The sequence below is a fragment of the Muscardinus avellanarius genome (assembly GCF_963383645.1).
Source record: "Muscardinus avellanarius genome assembly, chromosome: 5".
Taxonomy (NCBI): Eukaryota; Metazoa; Chordata; class Mammalia; order Rodentia; family Gliridae; genus Muscardinus; species Muscardinus avellanarius.
Window position 1 is genome coordinate 123,604,061 of NC_137790.1, and position 22,294 is coordinate 123,626,354.

General features: G+C 43.5%; 1 protein-coding gene across 1 annotated transcript; it reads left to right on the forward strand.

The window, feature by feature from the left end:
- Positions 1-6,605: 6,605 nt before the first annotated feature.
- Positions 6,606-15,770, forward strand: TM4SF1 (transmembrane 4 L six family member 1; the record flags this gene model as incomplete). Its single annotated transcript, XM_080695490.1, has 5 exons — positions 6,606-6,782; positions 9,003-9,092; positions 9,182-9,327; positions 12,969-13,149; positions 15,498-15,770. The coding sequence occupies 5 exons, from the start codon at positions 6,606-6,608 to the stop codon at positions 15,510-15,512; spliced, it is 609 nt and encodes a 202-aa protein (XP_080551616.1). The 3' UTR covers positions 15,513-15,770.
- Between the last annotated feature and the right edge of the window lie 6,524 nt (positions 15,771-22,294).

The window sequence follows — 22,294 nt, forward strand, 5'->3', positions numbered from 1 at the left end:
GGGGCATTCTACCACCAAGCTACAAACCCAGCCCTATTTTTTATTCTTGATTTTTTTTTTTTTTTTTTTTTTTGCGGTACCTGGGACAGAACCCAAGGACATTATACCTCTGAGCTACAACTCTAACCCTAGTTTTTAGCCTTTATATTTGTGAAAAAAGGTTCCACTGAGTTGCAAAGGGCCTCACTAAGTAGCTGAGGCTGTCCACAAACCATGATCTTCTGATCTCCACTTCCCTAATGCTGGGATTACAAGCATGCACCACCAATCCCGACTTATTCTTTATTTTGAAACAGGATCTTACTAAGTTGTGGAGAACCTCACTAAGTAGCTGAGGCTGGCCACAAACCCGCAATCTTCCAGTCTCTGCCTCCCAAATACTGGGATTACAGGCATATGCCACCACACCCAGCTTCATAAGACATTTTAACTTTGCTTAAAAGCAAATAACCTTAGAACCAAACCTATTTAACCCCCCTATTCATTGGAACAAAATTTGGCAAATATTTGTCAAGAGCCAGCTAAATGCCTAACACTGTGCTAGCTGTTGAGCCCTCAAAGAAGGAAATAGAAGGTCTCTGCTCTCTGAGACCTCAGTGAAATAGGCAGGTTGAGGAGAGGACCCTGCACTGTGGTCTGATGGTGGTTGGTGTTAACTGCAGAGTGGGGGTCAGGAGCAGACCTGGCATGGGGGGGGGGCAGAGTGTGATCGAGGGTATGACAGAGGATGTAATAAGTGCAGTCCAGGGAACAGGCAGGGGAGGTGAAGACCAGGGCAGGAGGAACAGTGCCTTGCTTATAATGGGGCTACAAACCCAAAACATGGGGTGGAGAACCATGACCCGCAGGCACCTGTGGGCGCGTAGCACAGTAAAAATACTCCTTTCAAAGGTCGCCATGGTTTGAGGTGATTCCAGAGAAGGTGAAGGGGACTGACGTGAGTTTTTCTATAACTGAAGGAATGCTAGTACTTAAAATTTTGCCAGGGAAGGTAATAAAGGGATCCAATGCATATCGGAGTGATAGAATCCCAGAAAAGTCAATAACACGAGTCATACGTGGAATAGCCACATCTTTCCTGAGAGAGGGGGGGCACAAGTAGGAAGTCAGGATAAGCAGCGTTTATTGAGTGATTGCTAACTGCCACGTGCCTCACGCTTTGCACACGCTGACTCACTTCTGTGTATCACAACCCCGCGAGGCAGATTCTACTATTACTCCTTTTTCAGAGAGGTTCCCTCAGTGAGGACTCCTCTATCCTGCACCTGTTCCCCTTTACTGAACTCATCGCCATCCAAGACACTCTTCTTTTTATTTTATTTTATTTTATTTTATTTTATTTTATTTTATTTTATTTTGGTGGTACTGGGGTTCCTGGAAGCCCTTCTACCTCCAGGCTACACTCCCAGACCTATTTTTACATTTTTATTTGGAAATAGTCTCCTAAGCCAGCGTGCGCGGCTGGCTTCGAACCTGCGCGATCCTCCTGTCTCTGTCTCCCAAGCGCGGGGATTACAAGCGTGCGCCACCATGCCCGGCTTTTTATATTATTTTAAATTTATATATATATATATATATGTATGTATAATTGTCGTGTGTGTGTGTGTGCGTGTGTGTGTGTGTGTGTAAAATGGTGGATTAATCAGCTTTGCATTGTTGTGACAAAAACCTGAGAAAAACAACTTAGAAGAGGGAAGAATTATTTTGGCTCATGGTTTCAGGGTTTCAGTTCAGGGTTGGCTGACTTCAAGGCAGAAATCACATGGTAGGAGGGCTCGGCAGAGGAAAGCGTCTCACCTCATGACAGCCATGAAGCAGAAAGAGAGGGGGGTCAGGGGTCAAGGACAAGATACAGTCCCCAAGGGTAAGCACTCAGCGACCTTCTTCCTTTAACCATGCCCTACCTCCCTATAGTTTTCACCTCCTCCTAGTAGTCCAGTTGAATTATTAATCCATCAAGTGGATTAATCCATGGGTGAGCTCAGCGCCTGCATGATCTAATCAGTTGCTGAAGCCCCACCTCTGCACCTGGCTGTACTGGGGACCAGGCTTCCAAGCATGAGTGTTTGGGGACATTTCAGATTCAGCCCCTAACTAATGGGCACTCCTTACAGGCAGGGATTTTGTTTTGTCTTGCTTATTGCTATGTTCCTAGCACTTAGGAACTTAATAAATACTGGTGAACAATGAACGAATGAATGCTGGAAACCAAGCTACAGAATGGTTAACAACTGAAACCAAAACATATCCTGGCAGCAGCAGGGCCTGGGAATCATGGTGTGAGTAGGAGTGAGGGCTTTGAGCTCCTGAGCTCATAACAGAATTGAACGTGGAGAGAAAAGGCCATAAGTCTGGTAAGAAGAGGCGGAAAACCTTCGATTTGCTTATGCATTCAACTGTTCTCCAATATTTACCAAGCACTTTTTTGTGTGTGGTACTGGAAATGGAACCCAGGGACGTTCTGCTTCCGAGCTATACTTCCATCTTTATTTTTTATTCTTTATTTTGAAACAGGGTCTCACTGAGTTGCCAAGGGCCTCATTGAGTAGCTGAGGCTGTCTTCAAACCGCGATCCTCCCATCTCAGCCTCCCAAATGCTGGGATTACATGCGTGCGCCACCATGCCTGGCTTACCAAGCACTCATAATGATCCGGACATTGGCCTAGGCCCTGAAGAAACCATGGTAACAGGGCAGAAGGTTCCTGAACTCTACAGGAAAGGAGGGGAGATGGACAATAGAACAAGAAGCTTGTGAGTGCACAGAATGATTCCAGGGGATGATAAGTGCTGTGCTAATTATAGAACAGGGTGATGCGGTAGAGAATAATTGGCAGGGATCAGAGAATCACTAGATAGGTTTTCAGAGATGGCATCTTTGAGAAGGTGACACTGAGTATCCCTTATCCAAAATTCTTGGAACCAGAGGTATATTGGGTTTTGGATTTTTTTTTCTGGATTTGGGAATCTTTGCATATACAGAATAAGATATCTCAAGGACGGAACCCAAATCTAAGCACAAAAAATTCATGTATGTTTCATATACACATTATACGCATAGCCTGAAAATGTTTTTGTTATGATATTTTCAGTGCTGCTGTGTTTTGGCTGTGACCTGTCACAGAAGGTCAGGTGTAGCATTTTCCATGGACGGCCTTCACATCGGTGCTCACAAAGTTCCAGATTTTGGAATGTTTCAGACTTCAGATTTTCTGGTCAGGGAGGGTCAGTTTGTACGTGAGCAGGATTGTGCAGAATTACCTGCAGCAGAAGGTAATTCTAGAAATAGGAAGATAGATAGGGAGGGAGAGGTGGGGGCAGGGCCAGGAGGCCCAGGGACTGGCAGTGAGCTGAAACCAGAGTCTGTGGAGATGACAGTTCTGCACAGAAAACAGAGCTCACAGGCAGGAGGACTATTCCAACTCTTCCAGCGAGGACTAAAACCAAGTAATTAAGAAATTGTCCAGAAAAGCACTGCTGGTGGTAAGGTAGAAACCATACCAGAAAAGACCCTGCATCTGCCAGCATTAGGTGATTGGGTAATACACAGAAAACAGAGGGTGCCGTGGAGAAGGACAGGAGGACGGACAAGGGGAAGAGGTTCCTCACTACAGGTGAAATTTGTCAGGGGCTGGAGGCAGAGCTCAGTGGGACAGCGCTTGGCTAGCATGTGGAGACCCTGGGTTCCATCTCCAACACTCCTCCCCGAAAGAGTGAAATTTGTAAGTTCAAGTCTGAAAACACCTTCCACCCAACTTCAAAATTGCAATGTGTCCCCCACGATTTTTTTTTTTTTTTTTTTGGTACTGGGGTTTCTGGAAACCCTTCTACCTCTGGGCTACACTCCCAGACCTATTTTATATTTTTATTTGGAAGCAGGGTCTCTTAAGCCAGCGCGGCTGGCTTCGAACCTGCGCGATCCTCCTGCCTCCGCCTCCCAAGCGCGGGGATTACAAGCGTGCGCCACCACACCTGGCTCCCCCCAGGATTTTTGTTCCCACTGCATAGAGGTTAGGGCTGAGGAGACTTTGGAGGCGCACACAGCGTCTGAGAGCAAGTAATACAAATACTACTTCACAAATGATTCATTTAGAGTGTTTGTGAAAAGATACAGATCGCTGGGTCCCCCGTTTCTAGTTATTATGTTGAGGGTGGGACCCAAAATGTAGATGCAGTTCCGATAGTCCCCAGACAGGCCAATTGAGTCTGCGAACTCCCAGAAGTAGAAAGAAAAACGTGGTTGTGTGTATACGTGGACATTTCTTTTCCTGAGTTGCTATCATTATAAGGTTCTCAGAAACTTGTTAAGAACCTAGCAAGTGGTTAGACACCTCTTGTCAGGTCCCACCCTTCCCTTAAGGACTAAGAAACAGATTCCTGGAATCTAAGTGACTTGTCTGGGCCCAGGAAGCTGGAAATAAATGTACAGAGCTGAGATCTCACTGGGACTTTCTAAGGCCCTCAGTTTCTCCAACCTGCCCTGCTGGCTGTAGGAATGAAGAAAGAAAAAGGAAGGAATTTAAGCAGTTGGGGGCTGGGAGGGAGTTGTCAAAGGCTTGTTCCCCCCTAATTTGGCCCCAGGTGAGACACATCCATAGCACAGAGGATATAAGGATGGGCACTTACCTCTAATACAGTAGGCCCCGCAGTTGCAGGGGCCTGTCTGCAGGCAACACTTGGAGTCTACATGTTTGGTGGTAAGACTGATGTTCGTGTGTGTGTGTGTGTGTGTGTGTGTGTGTGTGTGTGTGTGTGTGTAACCCAAAAGCATTCTGCGTCTGAGCTATACCCCAAGGTCTTTTATCATTATTTTATTTTATTTTATTTTATTTTTACGGATGAAACCCAGGGGCATTTGACCTCTGAGCTACACCCCCTGCCCTATTTTTAATTCTGTATTTTGAAACAGGGTCTCACTAAGTTGCGGAGGGCCTCACTAAGTAGCTGAGGCTGTCCGTGAACTGCGATCCTCTGGTCTCAGCCTCCCTCATTTGTTAATTTTAAAAGCGGGTCTGAGTTGCTGAGGTTGGCCCTGAACCTGCAATCTTCCTGTCTCAGACTCTCAAGTGCTGGGATTATATACGTGTACCACCACTCTGGGGTGGGAGTCAGAGATGGAGTGAGACACTTCTGGGCAGGTGGGAGGTTCCAGGCTTCCCAGCCTGCACTGTGTTTCTATTGATGTATTTCCTGAGGCCTTGCTGGAATGTGACCTCACCCTGTTAGTAAGCTGGGCCAGACTTCCACCCTTCCCAGTCCATCCCATGTGACTAACCCCAGCTGGCCTCCTCTAATTTGGTCTGTATTCTGCCCTCAGTTCTGCCAGTTCCTACAAACTCCGGCCTGAGTTTTAGTTTTCATCATCCTTGCTCATTTTCTTCAGAACCAGCAACTTCCCGCTTTGGTCTTTTTCATCCTCTCTGTATTTTCTCTCCTGTCTTGGTGACAGGACCCCTCAAGATGTGGCCATATCTGGCCACCCCTCCATCCAGCTGACTGGTGCAAACAGCTATTCAAGGGCTAAATTTCTTCAGGGCCCAACCCCTCCTTCTGCAAGGCAACCGCACTGACTTGCCTTTACTGTGCCTTTACGTGGGGAGCCCACGCCAGCTTGTCAAAGATCTTGTTGGGCAGACACCTGTTTGGCTCCGTGCCCTGCTTCGTGGCTTCTGATGTCCCGTCACTCCTGGCCCCTCAGCCTCACCCACCCATGTGGTCTGTTAAGTCTCTTCTCTATTCCTTTCCTTCCCTTTTTTCTTCGTTCCCTTTTTTCCTCTCCTTCTTCTCTTTTCTCCTTGCCCCATGATCGGGACCTGCTTGGCATGATCGGGTTTTGCTTGGCAGCAGGACTCAGGAATAAAAGTGCCCAAACCCACTGTGTTGACTGATGTCACCTCCCTGCGTTGCCCATTCCCTCTGGGGCAGATGTGCAGAACGTCTGGGCTGTGGGATCACCCTCCATGGCTGGCTGCAGGCAGAAAAAAGAAGACTTCTCAGTAATTTTTCTTTTCTATCCCTGGGTGACAGCTTGGACAGTTTGTCTCCAACAGACAAGGAAACAAGCTCAGCGCTCAGGAAACTTGCCCCAGGTCACACTTGAGTCAGCACAGAGGCAGAAATGCCTGCATTTAGAGACCTTGACTAGAAGCTGCACGGGACAGCTTTAAGGAGGACCTCGGGCCACTGTCTCATCCGGAGCTGTCACACCGTGGACACCTGGCAGTTACTGGAAAGTTCAGTCGGGTTTCCCCGGTGCATCCTCTATCCCGGGAAAGCGCTGCTCGGCGATCTCCTTGTGCAGGATTAATCACGTTCTCTGTGGCCCATGACCGAGCCTGTTTCTCAAGTCCTGTCTGCCTCCAGGATTTCATGGAAAGGGCGGAGCATCCTCCTGTTCCCCCCCTAGCCGGAGCCTGCAAAGAGGACCAATGAGAACAGAGGACCTCATCCACCGCTGACTAAGAGCCGGCAGTATTTAAGAGTAGCAGGAATGGGCTGGGAGGTGCTTTTGCTTTCTGCACAGCTGGGCACAGTCTCCTCTGATCTGGGACATCCCTGAGCCAAGACACAAAGAAGGGGAACAAACTCCTACGCTGCCACCGCCACCATGTGCTACGGAAAGTGCGCGCGATGCATCGGACATTCTCTAGTGGGGCTGGCCGTCCTCTGCATCATAGCTAATATTTTGCTGTACTTTCCCAATGGAGAAACAAAGTATGCCTCTGAGAACCACCTCAGCCGCTTCGTGTGGTTCTTTTCTGGCATCGTAGGCGGGGGCGTGCTGGTAAGTCATCCCGAATTCTGACAGCCTTAAACACTCTCCCCTGATTCCTGGAAGCGAAGGTGATTTTTCTTGCAAAGTTTTCTATGGGGCGTGTTTCCAGATCCAGTGGTTTTGTTGTTGTTGCTGCTACTGTTCGTTCTTTTGGAAGCAGGTCACACAAAGGCTATGTTAGGCTTTTTACTAATTTTATTATTAGATGTTGTTCTTATAGATCCTCTTTTAACTAAAAGTACTTTTTTATTTTTTGAGAAACTCTCTTACTTTACAGCTAGAAAACACAGATTTGCTTTTAAACCAGATTTGAGGGACTATCGGGTTTCTAGTGCCGGAGGGGATAGTCATTTAACATGTGCTCTGGAAGGTTAGAGGGGTAGACTAGTTCTAAATCAACAGTTTCGGCTCCAAATTCTCGGCTGTTTATTCTCAAGCATCAGTGAGAGGGATACCTAAGGAACTGAATGCATTGCTATTACAGAGCAAACTGTAGGCTTTCTTCTGGGGTGTGGTGTCCAGAAAAGCTCCTACAGAGTGGCAGGTCAGCGTCTGCAGCTAATAGTGGAATGAGTTGTTTTTTCCAACGTCTGTTTTTAATTGAAGTGAGAGGAATTTGCCTGCCAACCTGGGAGCTGAAAGTATTAGCTTCAACCTCAGCACAGAAAGAATGTGGGCAAACTTGAGTTCGCTACTGAAAAATGCCGGGATTAAGAATTTTAAAGAGAAATTTTATGGAACCGTTGATACTGTACAGATTATTTTTTCTTAGTCAAGTAAAACAACTTCAAGCCTTTAAACCTAATAAACTAATTATGGCATTGCAGATCTGCTTTGAATTGAAGCATCTTTACCATGCTCACATAATCATTAACATAAATGTAATTATCATACACTAGCACAATCATAATCTTTACTATAACACGGTACTTGTTTAAGTTTCTTTTGACTTTACACTTCAAGTATTTTATACTTACCTTCCTTAAAGAACTTTGTTACACTAAAACTGCATTTGTATCTGCAGAGAAGCAGATCATATTTATTATACATAGCTTTCATCTTTCTCACTTACAAAATAGTTTCAGTTATTCTATTAAAGATTTGTTGGGCTGGGCATGGTGGCGCAGGCTTGAAATCCCAGTTCATGGGAGGCTGAGGCAGGTAGATTGCAGGTTCAAGACCAGCCTCAGCAACTTGTGAGGTCCTCTGCAATTTAGTGAGAGCCTGTTTCAAAATAAAGAATAAAAACTTGGGGTGGGGTGGAGTTCAGAGCTACAATACACTTGGGTTCAACCTCCAGTCAGTCTCTGTCTCTCTCTCTCTCTCTCTCTCTCTCTCTCTCTCTCTCTCTAACACACACACACACACACACACACACACACAGAAATACACACAAAAATATTGGTATTGTCTAATATATATATATATATTTTTTTTTTCGGGTTTGGGGATAGAACCCAGGGGCATTTGGTCTCCGAGCTACACCCCCTGCCCCATTTTTTTATTCTTTTATTTTGAAACCAGGTCTCGCTGAGTTGCAGAGGGCCTCACTAAGTAGCTGAGGCTGTCCATGAACCGTGATCCTCCAGTCTCAGCCTTCTGAATGCTGGCATTATAAGTGTGCGCCACCATGCCCCGCTGGTGTTGTCTACATTTTAAAGGGAAAAAAAAAATCAAAGACGGGGCTTAAACTTGGAATCATGGCACATGCCTACAATCCCACTATTTGGAAAGCTGAGACAGGAGGATCACAGGTTCAAGACCAGCCTCAGAGCAATTTAGCAAGATCCTTAGCCACCAAGTGGAACTCTGTTTCAAAATAAAAAGTAAAAAGGGCTAAGGGTATATCTTGGAAGTATAATGGCTTCAATCCCCAGTAGCCCTGCCCCCCCCAAAATACTGGGTTTAATGTTTCTAAAACAGAATTTGCCTCTGGAACTATGTTATGAATGCTTGTGGATAAATGCATTTTTAGGGTATCGTTTTACCCCTTCCGTTCTATATCCTCACCCAAAAGAGTGCTTGGACACAGCACATGAAAACGAAAACAAGTGGATATTACATTTAGAGTTTGTGTCTCCTGGGACTTTTAGTTCCTTTGAGATAGGAAGTCTACTTAAAGTTAGTCGACACCATCAAAAATAAATGTATTTTGCTAAAAGCTGCTCAATCTGACGTACACGAACCTGGAAAAGGACAGTGACTTCAGTTTGTTTGCTTCCTGTGCAGATGCTCCTGCCGGCCTTCGTCTTCATCGGGTTGGAAGAGGACGACTGCTGTGGCTGCTGCGGCCACGAGAACTGCGGCAAGAGATGTGCGGTAGGTCCGGGCTCGCCGGAAGTGATCCCTCCCCTAGACGCCGCCGCGGGGATGCTCCGTGCTCACGCCTTGTGTTTCTCCTTCCTCAGCTGCTTTCCTCTGTCCTGGCTGCGCTCATCGGAATCGCAGGCTCTGGCTACTGCGTCATTGTGGCAGCCCTGGGCTTGGCGGAAGGACCACTATGTCTTGATTTTCATGGCCAGTGGAACTACACCTTTGCTGACACGGAGGGACAGTATGTAATTGCCCTACACCTGGGAACATTATCTTTTCCACCATTTGTACAGTGGTAGCACCTTGAAACTAAATCGCCCCTTCATCTGTCCATCCATCCATCCATCCATCCACCCACCTTGCCAGTGTTTATTCACACCGATTCAGGTGTGGTTCAGGGAATAGGTGTCCAAGGATGGATGGCCAATCCCTGATCTGGGCAGATTCCAAGCGCTGGTCAGTAGATTCACGACTGATTGCTTCCTTCTAATAGCCTCCTGAGGTTACTTCCACTATGACCCTTACTTTACAACGGGAAAGGAGAAGTGTGGGAAGAAGGAAGGAAGGAACCTAAGTCTACCTAGCTAGAAGGTGGCAGTCAGTCCTGGAACCCCAGCAGTCCAGCTGCAGAGTGTTCCCATAACATCTATGTTATATCAGAAAAATTGGCCAAGCAAATGTAATACATCTTACTATTTATAAGAAAGTGTTATAGTATCCTTATGTAACAAGAGTGGCAACTATATGGATTTAATAATTTTTAAAAACCTAGGAAAAATCAAACAATGGCCCCTATCTATACACATGCTCACATGGAATGGTGTATGACACAAACTTTAATATTATTAGGCTAAGTGAGAAAGGTCTTATTCACAACCTTAGTATTAGAATAATTGACGTCCCATTGTTTTATGCTGGCATTTACTTTTTACCATTTATGGAGAAAGGAAGAGAAACAGGAAGGGGGATGGGACCCGATGTGTGTGGTAATGGATGAATCACATGCTCCCATCAGGAGTCGATTCAGCTTTTGAAAGTCTTTCTGATTCAGCTTTTCAAAGCTGAATTTTGAAAGGTTCAGTTTTGAGATTTATGAGTGGAAATTATATTAGTGATGAATTTGAATTGCCCTGATATCAAGGGTATTTGTCCCCCATGAATTGTATAGCATATCATAGTGATATGGATATATATATATATATATATATATATATATATATATATATATATTCCCGCCAGAAGGTCATGAACTTGAAATTAGTTTGACCTGAGTTCAGTCTCAGCTCACACCTACTCTCTCCATACAGAAAAAAAAGTGAACTGTATCTCATTTTCTTTGTGTGTAAAATAAAACCAACGTCAGTTGCCGTGAGGATTAATGAGACAGTGTAGGCAACACTCTGTAGCAGAGACTGACACATTCTGAGCACGGCCACTGCTCGTGTTACTGTTAACTACCAGCTTGCAACGTGCCTAATGCAAGGGTAGCCTTTGATGAGAAATTGGCACTTTGGGGAGTTTGAAGTGTACATGTTCTAATTGTCATCAATGTGATTCATCTTTGTTCGGAACATACTGAATGTACTAGTAGAAAATGATTATTCATGTATGTGCAAATACACAAAACTACTGCATGAAACTACTTCTAAAAAAAAGTCATGACTTATGAAGCTGGAATGTGGGGAGTGGTAGGAGGACCTATAAAGATTTTTTTTTAATAGTTATTTGTATATCCCTCCCAATATCCTGCTCTACCTTCTACAAGAAACCTTTCTCTTCCTCTCTATTTCTCCTCGTTCAAACCTGACCAGAGATTTCAGTATGTGAATTATTAACAGTGCCAAGCTAAGCCACTAGCTAGTTTCTTGTGGTCAAATGAAGCCAAGGAATTTTTTTTGATGTCGCAACTTTAAAATATAGATTTTTGCTCCACTGATGTGTTAGAAAATCAGGGTCAGAAGAATGGAATTTCATTTTGTTTTGTTTTTGTTTTTAATCAACAAGTTGAATCTTTGATTGGCCCACTGAGCTGTTCCAAAGTTAGGTCTCTAGTTCCAAACCCCTTTGTCCTTCCGGAGCAGAAAGAAGTGATAAGAATTACACCAGGCCTCTTTGTGGACTCAAGTCAGTCCTTGATTTTCCCACACGATTGAGTCCTGTTTCATTAAGAATCCAAATATCCTATGATGTGGCAAAGGCTGAAATTCTGGGAAAGTGATCAGAGCTAGATTTTTTTTTTTTCCAGAAAGAATGTCCAGGCATTTAGAAAATGTCTCAAGTTGTAAACGTATAAAGTCAGATGTAGCCTTGGCATGGTTTACTGACCAAAATTTCAAAAAGTGGTTTCAGGTTGCTACTTATCATTCCATTACTTTCATTTGCTTATTTATTTTTAAATTTGTGTGTCTGTGTGTGTGTGTGTGTGTGTGTGTGTGTGTGTGTGTGTGTGGTATTGGGAATTATTTTTTATTTTGAAACAGGATCTTGCTAGGTTGCTGAGGCTGGCCTTGAACCTGCAATCCTCCAGTCTCAGCCTCTCAAGTACTGGGACATGTGTCCCCCTACCTGTTTAAAAACACCAACTGCTTTTCAAATGTGTTGAGTACCTACTATATGCCCAATACTGTTCTGGCAGCTGGAGCTGAGCCTTGCTGAATGGGCCCACATGCAGGTGTTCTTCCTAGGCTAGATGCTCTTTCTCTGGGGTCTTTCACAGTGTCTTTACTCCCCATTGAGATTGCCCACTCTGTTCTTCAGGGCAGAGCCCTGCCTGGTTCACCATTGTGTCCTCAGCTCTGGCTCAGTGTCCAGCTCACACTTTGTTCAACCATCTTTGATGCACAAGGGAATGCAGTGTGCTCCACATAGGTACAGATGCATGGGGATCATGAAAGTTGGATTTAACCCTGTTGTCCCCATTGCAAATCAACTAATTCTTAAGCAAAACTAATTTTGTTTAGCCAGACGTGGTGGCACACACCTGTAATCCCGGTACTTGGGAGGCTGAGACCAGAGGATCGCAGGTTCGAAGCCAGCCTCAGTAACTTAGCGAGATTCTCAGCAACCTAGTGAGATTCTGTTTCAGAACAAAATATATAAAGGCCTGGGGATACAGCTCAGAGGTAGAATGTCCTTGGGTTCAATCCCCAGTACCACAAAAAATAAAAAATGAATAACAATTTTGTTTAAGATGTCTCAATTCAAATTTAACATAGCAAATCTCCAAGCTTTTTAGAATTTGAATAACTTTCAAAAGTAGTGAATTGATTTAAATTCAGTTTAATGAGTGATCTAAGTTAACATATTAAAGTTGTAAAAACTAACTTACATAAAAAATGAATATAAAGAGATATTTTCTAAATAAATATTAATTTGATATTAGTTACAAAGCCATGCTGTTCACACAGAGAGCTATTAAACAACAATAAAATTGGAAAACTAAAACAAATTCTCCATAATCCTACTACCCTAATGGATGAATTGTTTTCATTTTTATATATCTGCTCTTAGGTTATATCCATACACCTACATGAATTTTACTTGGCTTTAAATGTGGCATTTTTAATATGCTTTTGCATTTTTGTCTTTGTTTAAGGGAATTCATGTGTTTTTGAGACAAAAACATTCATTATAAGGTGGGAATTTCTAACCACAGAATCCTATATTAAGAGTCAAAGTTTATAAGTTTTCATCTACGTTCATCATTGCAACAAGATCCTAAATTTCTCCATTTTGGGGATTGGTATGTTTTAGAAGACTATAACACAGGATATTGAACTAATTCATTTCTTTTTTCTGTATAACAACCACCATACAAAAGGGCAGCTGATGAGATGTCCCTCGGGTGATGTCTTGTGTCAGAAGCTCTCCTTTTCTCCCCAGGTACCTTGTGGATACCTCCACCTGGTCCCAGTGCGTTGAGCCCAAGCACGTCGTGGAGTGGAACGTCACCCTGTTTTCTATCCTCTTGGCTCTTGGTGGAATCGAATTCATCTTGTGCCTCATTCAAATAATCAACGGAGTGCTCGGAGGCATATGTGGGTACTGCTGCTCTCACCAACAGGTAAGGACCTGTGGACAATGGCCTGGCCCGGCCCTCTGTGTTCAGTTACTGGAATGCACCGTTCTTTTCATCAGAGGAAAACAAACAGGACCAAGCGTGTTCAATCTACCAGCACTTCTTCTTCCATGGTCTCTGAGGCTATGCGTTCCCAGCATTCAGCTCGGCTCCCAGTGTTAGCCTCCATCCAGGGCTCTGAGTCTCAGGGTTGCTCTTGGTTCTCTGAAGTTGGCTCTCTCTGCATAGGAATGAGCTGCTGGTAGACATGCTCCCCTCTTTGGGCCCAAACCCACTGCTGTCTTCCCTACCACTGCTCTGGTCCAAGAGACAGAGTAAAGGTGCTCAAGCTGCCCCCAATTTGATTGCTTTCATGTTCCCAACTAGTACACATCAAGAAGAGACAACAGTCATTGCATCAGACACTGCGCTAGACCCATTTTTTTCAGATGAGACTCTGACTCAGGTTGTAATACATCAAACCTGGCTTGGTGACTCCCACTTGTAATCCAGTAGTTGGGAAGCTGAGATAGGAAGATCGCAGGTTCACGGCCAGCCTCAGAAACTTAGATTCCGTTTCAAAATGAAAGCAGGGCTGGGTGTGTAGCTCAGAGGTAGCATGCTTCTGAGTTCAATCCCCAGCACTACTGAATAATAGTAATATTAATAGTGAGAACAACAACAACAACAATAATAATAAAGATTGTAATATGTCTAAGATCTCCTGGTCAGAAGGTAACAGCCTTCAAATTCTTGGTCATTTTGTACCAAACCAAATCTCTAACTTTTAACCCATCTGCTACACTTGCTGTCCTGCTCAGTTTTCTACCACTCGTTCCTCATAGGGAGTTACAAAAATGCCTGAACAGCTAAACATGGAGAGTCACGAGTGCCTTTATAAAGCAGTTATGAAAAGCTTTTCACTGTGAAAGAAAACCAGGAAACACTTGTTTCCTGAGGATATGATTTAGGGGAGAAATATGCATTTGTGGCAGGGAAAGTTCTTGCTTCTATGTCCCCCCCCCCCAAAGGTTCATACTATTGAATTGATGGAAGTCCAGCTTAGGTTCAGTTTTAGAAATTTATTTATTTATTTATTTATTTATTTATTTATTTATTTATTTATTTTTGCAGTACTGGGAATTGAATCCAGGGAATTTGACCTCCAAGCTACAGCCCCAGTCCTATTTTATTCTTCATTTTGAAACAGGGTTTCACAAAGTTGCAGGGGTGGGGCCTCACTGAGTAGCTGAGGCTGGCCGTGAACCGTGATCCTCCTGTCTCAGCCTCCCAAGTACTGAGATTACAAGCGTGTGCCACCACGCCCGGCTAGAAAATGGCTTATTTTATGTCTTATTCTGTAAAACAGAATTGGGCAAATGGATATGTATTTAATTTATATTTTTTCAAACCATTTATTTCTCTACTTCAAGATTTCTTAAGCTTCTTTTCAAATAAGACAAAAACCAAATAGGAAACTAAAAAATCCATTGCTATCATGAAAAACTTTGCTGTAAACAAATGGAAACTTTCTATAATTTTTTTTAAGGGGAAATGAGAATAGAAATTCAGTTTTCCTTATCAGGCAAATACAGCAAGATTAATAATTTCTTTGGGATTCTGCCCAATTTCTAGGAAAACAACTGAGTGGGAACCCTTCAGATGTGGAGCTGTTTGCAGGCAACATGGTTGGGGAGGGGCAGAGAAAGAGCCTCTTGGGATTCCCGAAGGCGGCCTATCTTTAGCCTTGAGTTTCATTGGAGGCAGAGACTTAGAGCCAGAGAGCTTTTGGGCACTGGGAACAGGCATTAAGAAGCGGGAGGTCAAAATTGTGGTAGCAGTTTGACAGGAAGTGACCCGTCCCCAGAGCCAGTGGCAAATAGGCTGTGTTCCCATGGAATCACTGCAGGAATGGGGAAGATGGGTTTGCTTTGTTTATAGGACAAAAGAGACTTTCAAAGTACGGGGCTTTCAGTGTAGGACAGTGAGTTCCTAAGTTGGTAGCATTTAATTGGAGAACTTACCCACTGAAGCCTAAACCAGTGAGACACTCCCAGGGAATTATCTCTTGAATCCCTAAGATTACAGCCCCACACAAACACATTCAAAACCAAGCCTGCATGGGTGTCCCACAGTTTCACCAGCCCTTTCTACAGCTCTTTCTGGAGGCGACAATGGGTCAGGTTTGTTCGGGAAACACGTCATGAGCATTGTGTGAACCCCTCATGGTTGGCTAAAGCTCTGCTCAACTTGAGGTCACTGTGCTTCATGTTTGCCCAAACAGAAATGTAAAGGACAGAAATGTCATTGTTTAACCCGATGCTAAACTAACACGTATTTTGTTTTCTTTACAGCAATATGACTGCTAAAGGCACCACCCCAAGATCAAACTGCAAGCCTTTTCTATTTCATTGTAATTTATGTATTTTAATTGTGTTATTGTAAACTTCATACTAGTGTATCATACTCCAACATATTTTACTTTTTAAAAAGTGGATAAAGACTGGCGTCTCACTTGATGTCAGTGTTTGAACTTAGCAGCAAAAAAAAAAAAAAAAGCTTTTTAAGAAATGGAAAAGTCAACCACGCTCCAGGAGTAATCACAGGCTTCATGATGGTCCTCGGCACATCTGAGGCAAACTTTGTAATGTTTAGGCTAAAAATCACATGCTAATTACTATTGTACATACGTGTGTGTGCGTGCGTGCGTGTGTGTGTGTCCAGATGAAAGATGTCTAGTTGCTTTTTTTTTAAGACTAAGAAGGAAGAAATTCAACAACCTGAAAAGAAGTGTTCTCACTGTTTATATGGTGTTTCCCATTTGTATGCCTACGAGGCCTTTTGAACTGCTCCGTGAGAGATAGGTAACTCGCCTGGGTTTAGCGCACTAGTCTAGAACCTCCAACTCGAATCAGTCAAAACATGCCATGCTGGTAGTGGCTGTGAGCATTACCAGATCCTCCATTTTTTCTAACACATAAGAAGCTTTCTGTTCTTTAAAGATCATGTGTGTGTATCATGTGTGTGTAAAGAGAGAGAGGCCGGAACAATTGCATAAGAAGATGGGAAACGGAATAAAACGGTTGATCGGCATCATGGGAAGATGGGGGAGGGGGAGCAAGGGCTGGAAAATCAGGAGGAAATGCCCCCAAACTCGGCTGTTCACCACAAAATAAAATAATTATTACCATTTCGCTTGTTGTTTAGTTTCGTGGTCCGTAGTTTAAAGCTCCTTTTTTTCCTCCCTTTATTTTGTCTCCAGCTTGCAGGGCATATAGCCCGTCACTGAAGGTTCCTGCCTTCTGGTTTCTCAGTCTCCCTTCTCTCCCTCATCCTCTATTCTATTTTCCTGTGCTATCTATAAATTATCATCACTGGACCACCCTATGGGCTCAGCCAGGGAACTGCCCTTTCTTTTGGATGCTCCAGCCATCCAGCTCCTGGGATGGGTGACAGACATCTTCTCTCTTACTGTACAGAGTTAGATTTTCTGGATTGACAGGAACCCTGACCTTCCGGGGACTGTCTACAGAAACGTGCCTTTGCTGTCCACTGTGCTGGGCAGCAGCGGATGGCAAGTTAATAAAGAGCTTTACTGGTGCTCTCCCGTCCCTTGGGGGTGGTCCCTTGCTGGTTCTAACTGGTCTTGTGCCCTGCCCCCGCTGGCAAGCTGCTGAAAGATGCAGACTTTTCCTAAGAATAATGTTTGTACCTAAATCTAGTACATAGAATTGCAAAATAAACCAACGTATTAGAGTATTTTATCAAATATTGTTTCTAAAATTATACTGTAGTTTTGCTTTTTTTTTCCGGTCTAGGGATGGAAGCCAAGGGCATTTAACCTCCAAGCTACCCCTCCTGCCCTATTTTTTATTCTTTATTTTGAGACAGGGTCTCAGTAAGTCGCTGAGGGCCTCACTAAGTAGCTGAGGCTGTCCGCAAACCACGATCCTCCAGTCTCAGCCTCCTGAATGCTGGGATCACAAGCGTGCGCCACCACGCCCGGCTCCTGTAGTTGTGTTAATATCCAGCTCCATCACTATAGCTACGTTGGGTGGTTAGAGATGTGCAGGGTAGAGAAATGATTGGGATGGATGTGAGGGGGGGCTGGGCCAGCCCTCACAAAAAGCAATATGCAAATTCCTGTCCAGCCACCTCAGGAAGCTAAAACACCAGTTTGGTTGGACATACGGATGCATACCATCCCCTAAGCTTGTGCAAAAGTACCTTTGGCAATGAGCATATTTACATTGCCATTTTAGCCTCCCACCCCATGGTTTTGCCTAAACATTGATAGGAAGGTTTCCAATATAGCGAGTTTGGTGCAGGTACGCTGACCTGTGATGTGGAAAAGGGCAGCGACTAACCCCAAAGGCAGACAGGTGAGGAAGGAGGTGTCCAGACTGGACACATACTCACCACGTGGAGGTCTCCGCACCTTGTTCCACTCTCAGAAATAGAGCTTCTTTCTGAAAGTAATCTGTCCTTTAAAACTGCCCACTCAGGTGCCTAAATAAGTCTTTTTTTTTGCTTATCCTAACCGTGTCTTCCATCTGAAATCTTTCAAGAAGAAAAAGAACAGGGGAAAACTGCCACCCTGTAACAGTGTTCACATGGGTCTCAGCTGCCATCTGAGGAGTTGACCTGAGGACATGCTGTACACTTTCCAAATACAGTTGTAATTAAAATGATATTTTGAGATAAACTGCAGCAATTTATTTTGTGTGGTACTAGGGGTAGAACCCAGGGGCTTTTCTACCTCCGGGCTATGCTCCCAGACCTATTTTTTTTTTATACTTTATTTGGAAACAGGGTCTCACTAAGTAGCTGAGAGCCTCACTAAGTAGCTGAGGCTGGCTTCGAACCTGTGCGATCCTCCTGTCTCCGCCTCCCTAGTGCTGGGATTACAAGTGTGAGCCACCACGCCCGGCAACCTGCAGCAATTTAAATGTGATATGAAGGCCGGGCGTGGTGGCACACGCTTGTAATCCCCACGCTTGGGAGGCGGAGACAGGAGGATCGCGCAGGTTCGAAGCCAGTCGTGTAGGCTGGTTTAGGAGACCCTGTTTCCAAATAAAAATATAAAATAGGTCTGGGAGTGTAGCCCGGAGGTAGAAGGGCTTCCAGGAACCCCAGTACCACCAAAAAAACAAAACAAAACAAAAAATGTGATATGAAAACAAATACATTTTGTATTTTACATCAAAGTGTGACCAGTATTGCTGATACTGCTCTGGTTTGTTGAATACAGTCATAACTAATGGAAGTAATATATTTTGGATAGAAGTGATTAAAATCTAGTGCCTTAGCCAGGCGTGGTGGCACACATTTGTAATCCCAGCATTTGAGAGGCTGAGACAGGGTGATCACAGTTTGCCTACAGCCTCAGCTACTTAGTGAGGCCCTTTGCAACTCAACGAAACTCTGTTTCAAAATAAAGAATAATAAAAAAATAGGGCTGTGGATGTTGCAGGAGGTAGAATGCCCCTGTACCATAAAAAAAAAATCTAGCACCCTGCCACACCAGCTGTCTGTCTGTGAATTTCTAGAGAGTCCTTGAAAACCAGGTTAGAATCCCTGTAGCATACAATCCATAAAGAAAGAAAAAAGGCATAACAATTAGTTACAAGACTATTTTTACCTAACTTTACCCTTAAAGGAAAAAAAATAGTGATTATTAACCATTAGAGTAATAATGGCAACTATTTCTTGAGTTCCTTCAATGTGCCAGTTACACTAATTCACTTTTTTTGTTTTTGTTTTTTGTTTTATTGTTTTGAGGTACTGGGGATTGAACCCAGAGGCATTCTACTTCCGAGCTATACCCCCAGCCCTATTTTTTTATTCTTTATTTTGAAACAGGGTCTAAGTTGCAGAGGGCCTCACTAAGTAGCTGAGGCTGGCCGCGACCTTGCTATCCTCCTGTCTCATGTAATTAGTTTTTACACATCTTTATTTCACTTAAATCTCTCAACACTCCCAGACGGTAGTAGCTTTTGTCTTCATTTTATAGTAAAAGCTCAGGCGAGGTTAAATAATCCGCCCAAGATTCTACCTTTAGCAAATAAAAGCCCTGTGATTTTCATCCGGGTCAGTCTAACATGGAGACCCTTCTGCCTCCTCCACATCCCCCGCCACCCCTGCTAGGAGCTCCTCAGCGTTCAGCCCTGAAAGTCAAACACTCCGCCCACCCAATGGGGACTGTGACAGGCCCCTGGGACTCTCTGTCATCCTGATCCCAGAGTACAAATTTGAGTGACTCAAAGTTTCCTCTCGTTTATAAATTCTTTAATAGTAGACACTGTCACTGCCCAGAGGAAAGAGCTTGCACAAGTGACCTTATACCCTTGTTAAGTTTGCCTATGGCCTATACTCTGGATCTGAAATAGTCCAGACCTCTTGATTTGGCTGGAAACTCCCTCAGGGATTGTACTAAAACAGCTTATTATTACCTGGCAACAGAGAATTTTTAAAAATGACCATAGAATTTGAATAACTTGAACGGCACACTTGGCTTCCACGTGTCCATTTACCATGGTTACCAAATTCACTGAGAGCTACTCGCATGAAGGAAATCTCTTGAATAGAAACCTAAGAAAATGGGTGGAATGTTACCTTCATCACAGTTTGAGCATTTTGTATACGTGCGAGGTCTCTTGGATTACATTTCTTCTGACCTTTACCCTTGCTGGGAGCAGGTATTGGGTGAGCAGGGAAATTTGACTTTAATCTTTTTTTCAGAAAAGCAACTTGGTGATATGAATCAACAGTTTACAAAGCCTTTGCATCCATTTTAACCTTTTTCTTTTTAGAAATTTATGTCAAAATAATCAGTCTTTTTTAAAAATAATCAGTCTTTTTTTAGAAATTTATATCAAGATAATCAACAAAGATGCTCACAATAGTTTAGTCTGCAGCAATAGTTATGGGAGTATTGTTTGTAATGCTGGAAAAAAGGAAAAAATATATCTCTGACAACAGGATTTGTTTTGTTTTGTTTTGTTTTGTTTTAGTACTGGGGAAGGAACCCAGGAGCATTTTATCTCCGAGCTACACCCCCAGCCCTATTTTTTATTCTTTATTTTGAAACAGGGTCTCACTGAGTTGCAAAGGGCCTCATTAAGCAGCTGAGGCTGGCTGAGAACCGCGATCCTCCGGTCTCAGCCTCCCAAATGTTGGGATTAGAGGCGTGCGCCACCATGCCTGGCAGGAAGTGTTTTGATAAAATGCAGTCAACACAAAGAAGGGCAAATAAAATAGACCACACATTTCACACATTTCATGAAGGAGTAATGAAAAAGAGTAAACTAGAAAAAAGGCAGGTTGTATAAGTATATGCATATATCTGTGTGTATATACTTAATGTATATTAAAACATAATTTAAATAACATTCCAGGTGATTCTGTCCCAATTCATTTTGTGTACTGATATTTTCTGAAACTTCTACAATAAGTGCATATTACTTTGGGAAGTAGAAAATGAGAATCCATTCTAGAATCATCCAGGAAGGAGCCCGGAGTCTTTAAAAGGAACTTCCCAGGTGTCTGAGAAAACCATTGTTCCTGTGCCCAGACAGAGGATTCATTCTGCTGTAGACACTGGAAATAATTACTCCTGCAATTAGGTGGCGGGATGGGCCGGGTGAAGCAGGCAGTAACCGCAAGGCTAGAAACAGCGCGGGAAGGCCGCAGTTCCAGTTTTGTTTGGGAAATAGAAATATGTGACCTTTATTTACACCTTTACCTTGTGCGCTGGCTTTTTATCAGGGTTTTTTTGTACCAGCGCCTGCATTTTTCTTGTAACTTTCTGAGGAGAGAGGAGGGTTAAAAATTTGGACCAAGCTGGACTTGGTCCAACTTTTTTGGGGAAATGATCCAATGTGCCTTCACCAAGAAAGAAGTTGAGTCACCCACACTAAGCTGGTACAAGTTGTTCTTTCTTCTCCCTTAACATTAAACTTCTTTCTCTTCCTCCCTTCCCTCTGCCCCTGTGCATGTGTGGATGGGGGTGGGGAGCGAGTGAATATTGCTCAGCTTAAATACGTGTTTGGATTACTAAAGTTAAGGAGGATTGCTAGGTTTTTCTGGGGCTCAAGTTTATATTTACTATCCTAAAATAATCTCCCCCTCTCTCTCTCTCTCTCTCTCTCTCTCTTTCTCTCTCTCTCTCTCTCTCTCTCTCTCTCTCCCTCTCTCTCTCTCATTCTCTCATACACTCATGTTTTTCTAATATATAGCAATTAAGAAGAACAAATCGCCGGGCATGGTGGCACATGCTTGTAATCCCCGCACTTGGGAGATGAGACAGGAGGATCGTTGCGGGTTCGAAGCCAGCCTTGCTGGCTTAAGAGACCCTGTATATATATATATATATATATATATATATATATATATATATATATATATATTATATAGAGATACAGAGATATAGATATAGATAGATAGAGTGTCTGGGAGTATAACCCAGAGGTAGAAGGGTTTCCAGGAACCCCAGTACCACCGAAGGGAAAAAAAAAAATAACTGCAAGTGAAACAATTTGGAAGAATTTCTCAAATAAGGAGACGACCTAACTAAGGGGATGGGAGGGGAAGAGGGAAAATCTCTAATACACATGATGTACTTTAACAAACACATCAATATCAATCACTAAGCCAATCATGAGAAGGAGGGAAGGAGAGGGAATGGGGTGGGAACTGGTTAAGGGCTAATTGGGTGATGTGTGCATGTATGTCTCCACCATCTTGCATCCCATTAAGATGTATGAATACAATGCACCAATAAAAATTTAAAAAAAAATAAAAAGTAATTAAAACAACTTTTTTATGATACTGAGGATTGGACTCAGGGGCGTTCTACCTCTGAGCTACACCCCCAGTTCTATTTTCTTATTTTGAAATCGAGTTTCACTAAGTTGCAGAGGGCCTCACTAAGTAGCTGAGGCTGGCAGCAAACCTGCAATTCTCCTGTCTCAGCCTCCCAAGTACCAGGATTACAAATGTATGTCACCATGCCTAGCTAAAAAAGCAATTTATAAAGGTTACAAATGTAATAGCTGCCAGCAATTTTCAGAGAGTTGATTTTAGTTTGAGGACTACTGCTTTAGCCAAGGGGATTGCCTTAGACACTGTAGAGGTAAACACCGGAGAGATC